Source organism: Amphiura filiformis, unplaced genomic scaffold, assembly GCF_039555335.1.
Source record: "Amphiura filiformis unplaced genomic scaffold, Afil_fr2py scaffold_34, whole genome shotgun sequence".
NCBI lineage: Eukaryota > Metazoa > Echinodermata > Ophiuroidea > Amphilepidida > Amphiuridae > Amphiura > Amphiura filiformis.
The window spans coordinates 659,231-671,414 of record NW_027305498.1 but is presented as its reverse complement, the minus strand read 5'-3'; the positions used below and the strand labels follow the sequence as shown (position 1 = coordinate 671,414).

At 37.5% G+C, this 12,184-nt stretch overlaps 1 protein-coding gene across 1 annotated transcript; it reads right to left on the bottom strand.

Annotated features, from left to right (window-relative positions):
* On the bottom strand, positions 1–7,592 carry LOC140143954 (epidermal differentiation-specific protein-like). The gene is made up of 7 exons (XM_072165786.1): positions 7,451–7,592; positions 6,845–6,890; positions 5,222–5,343; positions 3,885–4,011; positions 3,017–3,162; positions 1,820–1,946; positions 1–775 (listed from the first exon to the last, which is right to left on the bottom strand). The coding sequence occupies exons 2-7, from the start codon at positions 6,857–6,859 to the stop codon at positions 263–265; spliced, it is 1,050 nt and encodes a 349-aa protein (XP_072021887.1). The 5' UTR covers positions 6,860–6,890; positions 7,451–7,592; the 3' UTR covers positions 1–262.
* Positions 7,593–12,184: the final 4,592 nt, after the last annotated feature.

Here is a 12,184-nt window from a genome sequence, read left to right as displayed (position 1 = left end):
AAGCCAAGTGCTTTTCCGCCCAATTGAGTGATTCGCGTTCTAAATTCGGGTAAATCCGCCCAAATATATGGTATTGTGCGCTTGGAGGAAGCTTAAAAATTGAGATTGGGCAACACTGAGACACCATCTCACTCATAAACACAAAAACTAGTTGATAAGGTTTAGATAATTTTTAAAGAGCATTTTTAAAATTGAAAAATCCTGTAGAGCACGTCCTACAGGATACAAAATTCTACTCTTTACTTTCGCTTAATAATATTATTTAAAGTGGCGTTTCTGTATAATCTACGTGCAGGTTGTAACTCTGCGTTCCCTTGTATGTACCGCGCTCCTCCCAGCGTCTGGTGCCTCTCTTCAATACGGCCCTAAATGGCACATCAATCTTGCCCTGCTGGATATTCACCTGCACACGAAGCCTGGTTTTAGGTTTGACCTTTGCTGGTAACTCGAAGCTCCACTCATCTGACTGGGTGTTCTCCGAACCTTTACTTTCTCCAATAGCGAACGTGTTTTCAACGCTCATGGAGATTTCACCCTCGGCAATGACAGGCACGCCGGTTTTGAAGGTAGTTGAAACTCCGATCGTTGTGCTGTTTTCCCAGTGCCACTCGTAGGTTTTAGTTGTGGTGACAGAGCGGGTGGTGCTCCATGAAGCCTGTTGATCAGAGCTGGTGCTGTTGGTTTGCGACAGATTAACAAGAGCAACAGGAGTGGTATTCAGTAAACGAGCAGCGATGTCAAATTCCATGCTGAGGACTTCTGTTGCAAAAGTAGGCTAAAGAAAGTAAAAAAAAAAATGAATGACGTTTTAGATCACGATAGTAAGTCAGACAGAGACAAGGCTGAAACGTGCAGGGGATATTCGTTGGTATTGCCGTATACAATTTAACGTATATCACCGCATTTTAGGTCCAGCATTGATCGACCTAGACTGTCCCACAGTCTCGGTTCCATCACTGGGTAAATAATTAGAGCTAAAACCACCTTCTCCTTCACTCCAAATATGAATACCAACACACCGCTAAGCCCTTACTACCAGCAACAACGAGACTGTTCCGCTTTGATAGTAAAATCCCTTCCAAATAATGATCAAGCTATGTAACGTGACTGTTGCGTCAATTATGATAGCCCCACCCCAATGTCAATTCAAATATGGTAGGCACATAACATGCATGAACCAGTTCTATTGTCATTTTGCGCGCACGTCGGTTATGATCAATAGACTATCAATGAAAACCCATTTCAAATATCGCCTTGCTTGCTGAGATCTACATTGATTGGTCAGACTAAGTAGCCGCTTACACAAACGGCAAGACAGTGAGACCATGGACGTGATATATAGAAAACTCGTCTATCCCAGGATCGGTAAATGTGAATTCCCACAAAATGCTGGGAACTGGAAGGCAGTTTGCCTACAGATTGGTAGGGTCCATGTATCGGGTTTATTTAATGTTATATAATCTACATGACCAGTCGTTCTCCATGGACCCGAGGGAGGGTCTATGATCGACCGGACACTGCCCTTATGAACTCTCACCCTCCTCAATCCTGTTATCACTACTTCCACGACGAGAACAGTTTAAACTGTACTCGTCGTATAGATTTAAAAAAATCTCCGCCAAGCTGCAACACATTTCGGGTGGGACGGGGCCCATCAATGTCATATCGTTGAGGTATAGTAGGAATGCGTGACTTGGATTTAGTCTATTATATAGCCAACGAAACCAACGACATCTTGCCACAGCGTCTTTCATAAAATTAAAAGACAACAGCACTAATATGATGATTAATACATTGTAAATTAGTGGTTCAAGCTTACTTCTTTCACTGGCCGCAGTGATGATATTTGGTCGTTGGATCCATTCCAAGCGTTCCAATCAGGATAGGAACCTTCAGTAACGATGTATTGTCTACCATTGCAGTTCGAATGTTCGTACAGGATCCATCTGCAAATACACCAATTCATTGTCAAAGGGTTATAAAAGGTACAAGATGGTGGCAGTTTGAAGTCAACAAACAAATAGTGAATCCAAATTCTCCATTCCCCAACAATAGTTTACGCATTAACTCTATGGTCATCGGCGAAGAGAGTGTTACAAAGTTTGCTTCGAAATACAGGAGAGGGCAGTGGTTTGAGAAGGCATGAAGGAAATTATCTGAAAAACGCTATAGTAAAACCATCAATAATGATAATAATGACTTCGCTTCATGTTACCGAACACCTTGGACCAAACATTAGAACTAACATTCATTATCTTCTATTCCAATTACTTACTCTACCTAACCTTTCAATGTATGTTACGTGATGGCACCTACGTTCAAGGATAAATCAACACCGCTTTATAGTTGCTAAAGAATAACCAGTGCCGAATACCTTTTGCAAAATTGTCACAAAAAATGCAAAACATATAGGGGCCTACACAGTTTTAGCAGACGACCTAAAGAAGCCGACACACTGATTAACCCTCGTATTCCCGGAAAAAAATTATGCCACTGATAGCTCACTTGTTTCAGGTTCCACTCGAGGTGCACTTTTATATGCAGGTGCCAACACCCCCCCCCATCGAAACTTGGCAGTAATGTCAACCTAGCTACGAACGAGGCTGAGTTTACCTACATGCACTCATGCGGATCAAGACACATTCAGCACGTGTGCGCATGTGCGTCCGAAGCCCTAAATCCACTCGATCGGGAAAATCCACGAAGTGCAACTACTTCGCCTCTACTATTTTATCTTTTCTGTTTTTAACTTCATTGATCCTTATTGTTACTATTAATGTATATCTCGTGTGCGTCACACCTTAGTAAATCAATCAAACTGAACATGCTTTCCACTAACTTAATCGAATTAGCCGACTGATATGACGCCAAGTTCACCTCGTCAAAAGTTTAATTCGCACTTTCTTGCGTAATGGATAAAAATGTACTCAAATTGCGCCGGAAAGTATAATAGGAAATCATAGAAAAAAGGTAATGTTATCACGGTTGTGCTATACGAAAGGTCTGATGTACTTACGTTCCCGTTTTGACCTTGACGGATGACGCCTGGTCGTTGAAATGATAATATCCTAGGTTGTCAATCTGGTATTGAAAGGACACGGCAGTACCTCCGTAGTTGGTATGCTCATAGAGGACAATATTCGGAGTCTCTCCTAGATGGTCCTGGAAACAAAGAAAAATGAAATGTGAAGTTGGCCTCATATCTCATGTGTCTTTGTCTGTTTTGCTCTAACATGGTTAAGGGATCGGATAGCAACGTTAGAGTACATATCATTAGATCTGAGACCGTGCACCACGAATGAGCCGTAAAGTCCCCCCCGATCAGTTTTGTTTTATTTCGTGTTTAGAAACTTATATCCTAAGCTTCAAAATGGTATACCATTTGACTTCAAACGATATCCAGAAGCGGGGTTATGGTTTGTTGAACTTTGTCCTTTAAAAAAAATGGTACCTTATTTCGGTTCTACATGTGTCTCTTTTTCCACATTGCTGGTTATAAATATCAAACAGTCATAATTGGCGGTCATTTCAAATCATCCCTAAGTCAACGAGGTTCTGGAATGTCTTCTTATTGTTGTTGGTTATATGTACATACCTAGACAAAATACTTTGTATCCCACCACTTGAACAGGATTTAGCCAAAGCAAAAAAGACGAGATCTATTTAAGAATTCTATAGACATAGGTAGAAGCTTATTATCCTCTTCAACATTGATTGGTTTAGAAAGTGTTTGACTGGCACTACCAAAATGAGATACATGTAACCCCAACTTGACGTACCAATGAATACGACATTTTACACTGTAACTTTTACACTGTAACTAGCCGACTTTACGGCTCATTTAGTTTACTTTAAGTCAACATAATAATTGTATCGCAACCTACCGCATTGAGTCTCTTCAGGGATGACAATTGGTCATTTGATCCTTTCCAGCTTCCCCAGTTTGGGTAGTTCCCCTCTTCCAATATGTATTGTCTGCCTTTGTAGTGTGCGTGTTCGTAGCCGACCCATCTGCAAACACAGAAATTAATGAAATTAAATATGATCGTTAACCAATTAAATCAAATATTAAAGGTCATGCACATTAATAAAAAAAAAACTGTGTCTCAAAGCTGTCGCGCACGTTGGTAAAATCGTACCCATGGTCCTTTTTTGTGTTTTTTTTAAATAATTTTTTTAAACAATAAAACAAAATAAACTTATTTGTATATGAAACGGATGTCGAGTTTTCATATGGAAAGACAGCACAAAGAAGAATTAATTTGAAGCATTGACTTTATTCTTTTATCCAACCATTTGCAACAGACATTGGATACCTTATGAATAAAATGCTTGTCCCATAGCCTGTACTGACACATAAAAAAATAAAATAAATAAATACTCCGCATTAGGTTTGAACTCTCTGAGAAGCTTTGAGACACATGCTTTTTATTAAAGTGGTCTAAATAGTTGCGCATAATATTGCACAATCTGTGAAAGTTTCACAGAATCCTGCTAAGTTATGTCTAATACTGCGCAATATGCGAAAGTGTCACAGAATCAGTATTTCAACAATTCGTTTAAAACCTTTTATGTACGATCTTTTTTTTTCAGAATATACCTTTATTTTTTTCGAAGCGATTTTGTGGCATATTTGTAATACTTACACATTTTCCAACTTACATCTATGAGCAAACTGTCAAATTCGCCCCATTTGTAGTAAAACGGGATAATTTTCGGTTGGTCCGACATATTATCATAACTTTTCAGATTATGATAATATGTCGGAACGATCGCAATTTTTTATCTTCTACGAAGCCAGTTTGGTTACGCTCCCTCCACACTGGCTGCGTAGGAGACTAACTTTGAGGCCGCACACGGCGTCCTAATCTAAAAAGTGCGAGATATTACGAGTGATAGAGGAGACGTTTATGATGTTGTTTCGTTCCAAATTCCAATGTTTTTCGCGTCCAAATGTATTGAACTTTCAAAATGATTGCATTATCATTTTGGAAGAAAAAAGAAACATCTAAAAATTTAAAAAGATCGTACATTAAGGCTTTAACAATCTACAAAGGTTACGTGCAATTCAATCTAAACTTGTCAAAAAGGAAAGTGTAAGTAACGAAATCAAAACTCGACCGGTGAGATTTTGAGTTCATCCCTAATCCAATTTAATTTGTTAAAAAACACACACACTAAGCAAGAAACCAAAACAAACGAACAAACACAAAATTCTTACACACTGCCGACGACTTTGATTGAAGAGATTCTATCGTTGAATCCGATAGAGCCTAAATTGCTAACATCGGAGGTAAGTTCACGTGAAGCTCCCTTGAAGTCTACATCTTGGTAGATGATAATCTAATGTGCAGAAGAATAAATAACAAATCAAGAAAGAAAGAATGAACAGTTTACCAACCTAAAGTGTTACAATTAAACATGACAACAAATAAACACAAATCCCGACCGGCACGCAACCCAACTTGAACAAAGCAAGGAAATGTGCCGGCATGGGAATCGAACCCACGACCTTCTGATCTCTAGACGGACGCCCTATCCATTAGGCTACCAGCTCCCACTGATAAACGGTGATTAAAACTGAGTCTAAAGTAAGGAGTCGGGCGGGGTATATAATAAACACAAACAAATATTACGCAAGTACACAAGTGAAGGAGCATTACTGATGCTTAATCGTTCCCGCAGTATAATATAAGTATAAGTATGTAATGGGGATACGCATCCTGCACATGAACAAATAAACACATTGGGGAACGATTACTCGCTACAACTACAAGAGGAAACTGTATATATTTAATAACAAAGAATGACCAGTTAACAAACCCAAAGTGTTACAATTAAACATGACAACAAATAAAAACAAATCCCGACCGGCACAAAACCCAACTTGAAAAAAAAGCAACGGAATGTGCCGGCATGGGAATCGAACCCACGACCTTCCGATCTCTAGACCGACATAAATATGTAAATAATGTTCACTCTGTCAAAGGTCCGCTATTAAGCCTATGTGGAAATTGAAATACGGTTCGCTATGTCGCATACGAAATAGGGTGAGGGTTAAGGTTGGGGATAGCTTTAAGGTTATGGTTAAGAAAATAGTTACGTATGGATTAAGGTTAAGGTTTGAGTCAGAGTAGCAGACACAGCGGACTTTCGAAATAGCGAATCCTGTTTCATATTCGTAATAACGGACCGTCGACACAGCGGACCTTATTTTATGTTCAACAAAGCGGACCTTATAGCGAACCTTCGACATAGGAGGTCTGTAACCATGGCAACCTCGCAATAGATCAAAGCAGATTGTACTAACTTTTGCTTTAATCACAGGGGATTTGGCTAAATTGTAATCTATTTCTGAAGTTGTGAAATTCTGATATACAAGCTGTATGAAAATGATTGGAACCCATCAGTTTTCATCGATAATGGATGAGCCTGACACATCAAAATTCAACATAAGATCCAAATAATTTGTAAATTAATTGCAAAAACAAGTCATAAACTATACATTCTGGATATTTCAAATGTATCCAAAAGTGTATTTGAGGTATGCTTTTCAATAAACATCAACATTGATGGGTACCGATCATTTTGATACACCCTGTATCACATTAGGTTGAATTGCTGTAAATCGCCCAATATTTGCAACAACTTTGTAACAAATTCAGCCACATTCTGTTAAATCGGTGAAAACCGTGCAAAATACGTGCGATATCCCGCGTGTCCTTATACTGTAATAGACTACATTTATATAGCTATAATCATGATAATATTGAAACGAATTTCAATTTAACCTTCCTACTGAAATCAAATTTTCAACTTTGCAATAACGTCAGATGCTACTTACTTTTCCGGTCGCCATAGTTAACGATCTGATCTCCTGTCTTCCTTTCCTGAAATAATGCCAACAAGAAGGAAGACGAATTCAAGGTAAGATGGTAAAACATACCTTATTTTAATCAGAATAGTATATTTCGACTGCTCAGTGCCAGAATGGGTGATTTATTTATGTGCATTTTGATACCCCATTTGTCAAATGTCGTTCAATATTAACAACACAGTATAGTACTTTTAAAGAAAAATACCCGAATTTGAAAGTTATTGGTATTGATTTGAAGTCAGCGCGAAGATAAATGGGGGGGTACCACAATGCTTGCGTGTTAACCATTGATCGCTGTAAACTGCAACTTTTAAATTCGGGTATTTTTCTTTAAAAGTACTACTGTATTGAACAACATTTGACAAATGGGGTATCAAAATGTATCTTTCTATGTAGAAATATTGTGGAAACAATAATAAGTTCGGAAGCTATAGGCGACTTTAGTTTAATTTTATTGACGGTTGAACAATAAACATTAAAAAAAAAATCCTGTTACATTACTACCTCTACTACGCCAAACATAGCATAGGCCTGTTCCTCGGGTAAAAAAGAGTCAAAGGAAAATAAACTTACCAAATATCAAGAATGTTGATCCTTGTTGGTTAGGTTATTGGTCGTGGGTTGACAAACCAAGTAATCTGTTAGAGCGAAACGAGTGATGTTCCGGCAGAAACTCTCCAGTTTATATTGCGCACCTGACCTAGGCCCCGCCCCTTCGGTCAGAATTGTCACGTTTCAAACTTATTAATATCATCTCTACATGCCATGCGCAATGAATTGTAAGGCTAACCGTACAAAGTTGTTATTAGTTTTATTTCAGCACACTTGGACTTCTTCTTGTAATTGTCCAAATTGCAGGCAAACGTAACTAAACCTGCACCCCCTCTCTAATTTATTTTTACCTTCCCTTCTTTTTGGATTTGGTGGGCGGTTTTAGAGGTGCATAGCACCTGTTCGCTCCATCCATTCACTGAACGTTTTAAAAACAATTGTTTCTTTTATGATATTGTGTAATAATTGTTTCTTTTATGATATTGTGTAAAAATTATTTTTGATGTAAATGTGCAATATTATTTTTGGTATTTCTGTGCCAGTGATAAAGTGTAATAAATAAATTAATTAATAAATAAATTAATTAATTAATTAATTAATTAATTTAATAATTAATTAATTAATTAATTAATTAATTAATTAATTAATTAATATTAATTTATTTATTAATTAATTAATAAATAGATAAATAAATTAATTAATTAATTAATTAATTAATTAATTAATTAATTAATTAATTAAATTAATTAATTAATTGATAAATAAATAAATAAATAAATAAATTAATTAATTAATTAATTAATTAATTAAATTAATATTATTTATTATTAATTAATTAATAAATAGATAAATAAATTAATTAATTAATTAATTAATTAATTAATTAATTAATTAATTAATTAATTAATTAATTTAATTCATTAATTAATTTATAAATAAATAAATAATAAATAAATAAATAAATAAATTAATTAATTAATTAATTAATTAATTAATTATATTAATTAATCAATTAATTAATTAATTAAGCAACATCTACAGGATGTTCTGGACATACAGCAGGTACAGTGTGCGCGGCCGTCCTGATAACGGGTATAACCTCCTCGTCGTCGTTCTATGAGTCATGACAGACCCGTTGTGACCCTTTTGAAGATATCATTCCAGCTATAGGCTGCAGTACGAGTCCTATACACTCTTTGATTCCATCTGTCCAATGTGTCTTCTGTCTACCTCTTCTACGATGCCCCTCAACATGACCTTGAACAATGATCTTATCCAAGCAATCTCCATTTCGTCTAGAAACATGACCAAGATATTGAAGTGTGTTCCGGTAAATCTTCTGGCATAGTGAGGTGTGATCTCCTATCTGGCTCCTGACAAAATTCAATTGTTTTGTGTTCTTTCCAAGAAATTCCAACATTTTCCGCCAGCACCACTGTTCCAAAGCTTGGATTCTAGATATGTCTGCTCTTTCAAAAGCACATGTTTCGGACATATAAGCGGCAATCGGGAAGAGCAGGGCATCCATGATGTTCATTTTTGTTGTTCTAGAGATTCCTCAATTTTTCCAAATGTCTGTGAGTGCAATAGCAGATGTTCTCCCCATGGCCAGTCGTCTTTTGATTTCCTGGGAGCTGCCTCCTTCATCTACAATAAGGGATCCAAGGAAGTTGAAAGTATTAACGATCTGCATGTCCTCTCCATCTGGCTTCACTTGCTGCTCTACATTTCCACCGCAAATAACTTTCCATGCTATGCTGAACACAATCAAACGCCTTGGCGTAATCAATGAAGCACAGAAATAAAGGTTTCTGGAATTCCGTGTTTTTCTCTAATTGGGTTTCTCAAGATGTCAAGTTTCCAATTTGATTTCTAGTTCACCTTCCTCTCCTGAAACCTGCCTGCTCTGGTGGTAACTCACTTTCCAGATGACTCCTAATTATTTCAGCAAATGAATGATATGGAGCAGCACCTTGCTGGCCAGGGAGATAAGAGATATGGTACGGTTATTAGTACATTCCCTTGTGTCCCCTTTCTTTGGTAACGGGAGAAAGACTGCTCTTTTCCAGTCTTGTGCCATTCTTTGCTTCTCCCTATCTTGTTACAGAGTTTGCGGATGATGGCGAGTTATTGGCGACTCCTTCAGCATCACTTTCTTTCAACATTTCTGCCTGGATGTTATCAATACCGGGTGATTTACCATTCCTGGGTCTTTTTATGGCTTGCTCAACTTCACACATCAAGATGTCCGCAGGTCCGGGTCAGCATTTGCATTTTCCTGAGCAGAGTACACTTCGGGTGTATTTACTTAACCTGTGCATACAGGTTTTCACAATTCTGTTTCCATCTTGTTTTGATCTCCTCTTCTTCTTAAAGGATGTTGCCAGCTTCATCCTTCAGCACATTGAGCCTGTTAGTTGGTTGTTGGTCAGTTGCTTGGTGTATTTATACATGTCCTTGATGTTGTTTGTTATACTGTTCCTTTCAACCTCGGCACATTTCTGCTTGATGAAGTCAGTTTTATCTTTCCTGACCTGTTTTTGGATTCTCCTGCTCAGATCACGATAATCCTGGCGGTTATCATCCTTTATCAGACCCCTTTTCCTTCACTTTCCTTCTTTTATCCGCCAATTTGAAAACCTCTTCTGAAAGCCAGCGCTTTTTCATGTTCTTTCTTTTGGGGACTGTCTTCTGTGCTGAATCTGTAATTACAGTTTTGATTTCTTGTCACAGTTCTTCTGGGGTGGACTCCTCTGGATCATCTTCCAATAGCTTCTGAAACCGATTCTTCACCTCAACTCTATAGCTGTCACTGATCTTACTCACATCATATCTGGCAGACTTTCTTTGTTACGTTTTACGTCTCAGCTTAAACTTCATGGTTGACATAAGAAGTTGGTGGTCTGATCCACAATCTGCTCCAGGATATGTCTTTGCAGACATGAAACTAGATACCCGTCTCTTCTGGACCAAAATGTAATCAATTTGATTCCTTGTACTATGGTCTGGGGACGTCCAGGTGTAGAGCCTCCTTAGGTGTTGTATAAAGAGGGTATTGAGGATAATAAGGTGGTTTTCTTGGCAGGTCTTCTTGTGTCTTTGCCAGAGTAGTAGCCCGGGAGTAGTAGACAACATGACTGCCAGCCAGACGCGTAGCCATGAATTCTTGTTTGGTTGGATCACCAATCTATGAAATAAAGATGAAAGGGATGTCTGAGAAGAATTTGCCCCCTAAGAATTGTGCTTTTTTTTTTCAAAACGAAGGCCCAATTGAAGTGTACTTTTTTACTCTATTAGTCTGTACAATGTTGTTGAAAAATGTTTTAAATATTTTTAGAATGGACAATTTTCACTATAAATATATACTACTTTAAAAAAAAGTTCCATCAGTAAATTATTTTGCCCAGCCAGTATCTTCAACCAGCCCATAGCCCAAAAATGATCACCCTGTAAATTATTTTGCTTGAAAATTTGATTTGAATAAGTTGCGTTACAAGTTTTACAAGTTAGTCCAAGAATAAATATTAAAGAGTAGGAAGCTTACATAATTTTGAGCAATTTTCACACAAAACCTGAACACATTCATGGAGCTCCTAAAATTCGAGTTAAAATCTTGATTCAAAATAAATTCACTTTACTGTAAGTCAAGAGTCGTGGGAAAAGTTCCTTGTCTAAACATTGAAAGCAGTCCTAACAAAAGGTTCTCACTAGGGTTGTTCATCACAATAAGAAGTTAAGAACCAAAATATTATTGATAAGGCTGAAAGTCAAAACGTGTTACCTGTTCACACTCCCTGTTCATGGTTTATTATTAATGTTCAAACCAGATATAATGTACAAACAAACTGGAAATAGTTTTGTGTAATCATGGTAACCTAGAATAAATGTGAATTGTGGTGACAACATTTTGTTTGATACAATCTACAAAAACAATGTTTCAAAACTTAAAAAGAGGCCATAGTTTAAAAAATCTTTTATGTGTGGCTTTTCACCCTTTTTAAACTTGGTCCCATTGGTCGGATCAATCCTGCTGATCCGAGTCGTAGCTACGCACCTAGCCCTGCTGCCAGCCTGCCAGGTGTGGTGAAATGGCTCTTTCCTGTCCATCTCATCTCAGAGATTCCTATAAGGAATAAGTAACCTATTTTGACCAACTTTGCCCTTTTTAACCCCAATTTTGAACCATGCCCGTAGACCTCATATCGGTAAATTATAGAATAAGCTAGACAACCGGTAAGTGGTAATAAGAGTATGAGTATTTTACGCCTCTCGACAAAACAAATACCATTGCCTACAACATGTAGAAGGTCACGTATTAAATGCAAATGGTGTGCATAACAATGTCAACTTGTTTGTTTGTTACTTTACACACGCTATTTTCGTACCATGTTCGTACGCTTGTAATCTCGTCTGTTGGAAAAAAAAAACACCTGATTTCATATAATACAGAGCAGTGGCGTAGCCAGGATTTTGGAACCGAGGGGCGGTGAACACCCGCTAGTCATAAGGGTCGCTAGTCATAAGGGCCGTCAGTCATAAGGGTCGCTAGTCATAAGGGTCGTCAGTCATAAGGTTCACTAATCATAATATAAAAAAAGGACCGCTAGTCATAAGGGTCAATAATCATAATACAAAAAGAGGACCGCTAGTCATAATAGAAAGAAAAGGTCGCTAGTCATAATAGAAAAAGAGGACCGCTAGTCATAATGCAAAAAGAGGTTCGCTAGTCATAATCATAAAAAAGGACCGCTAGTC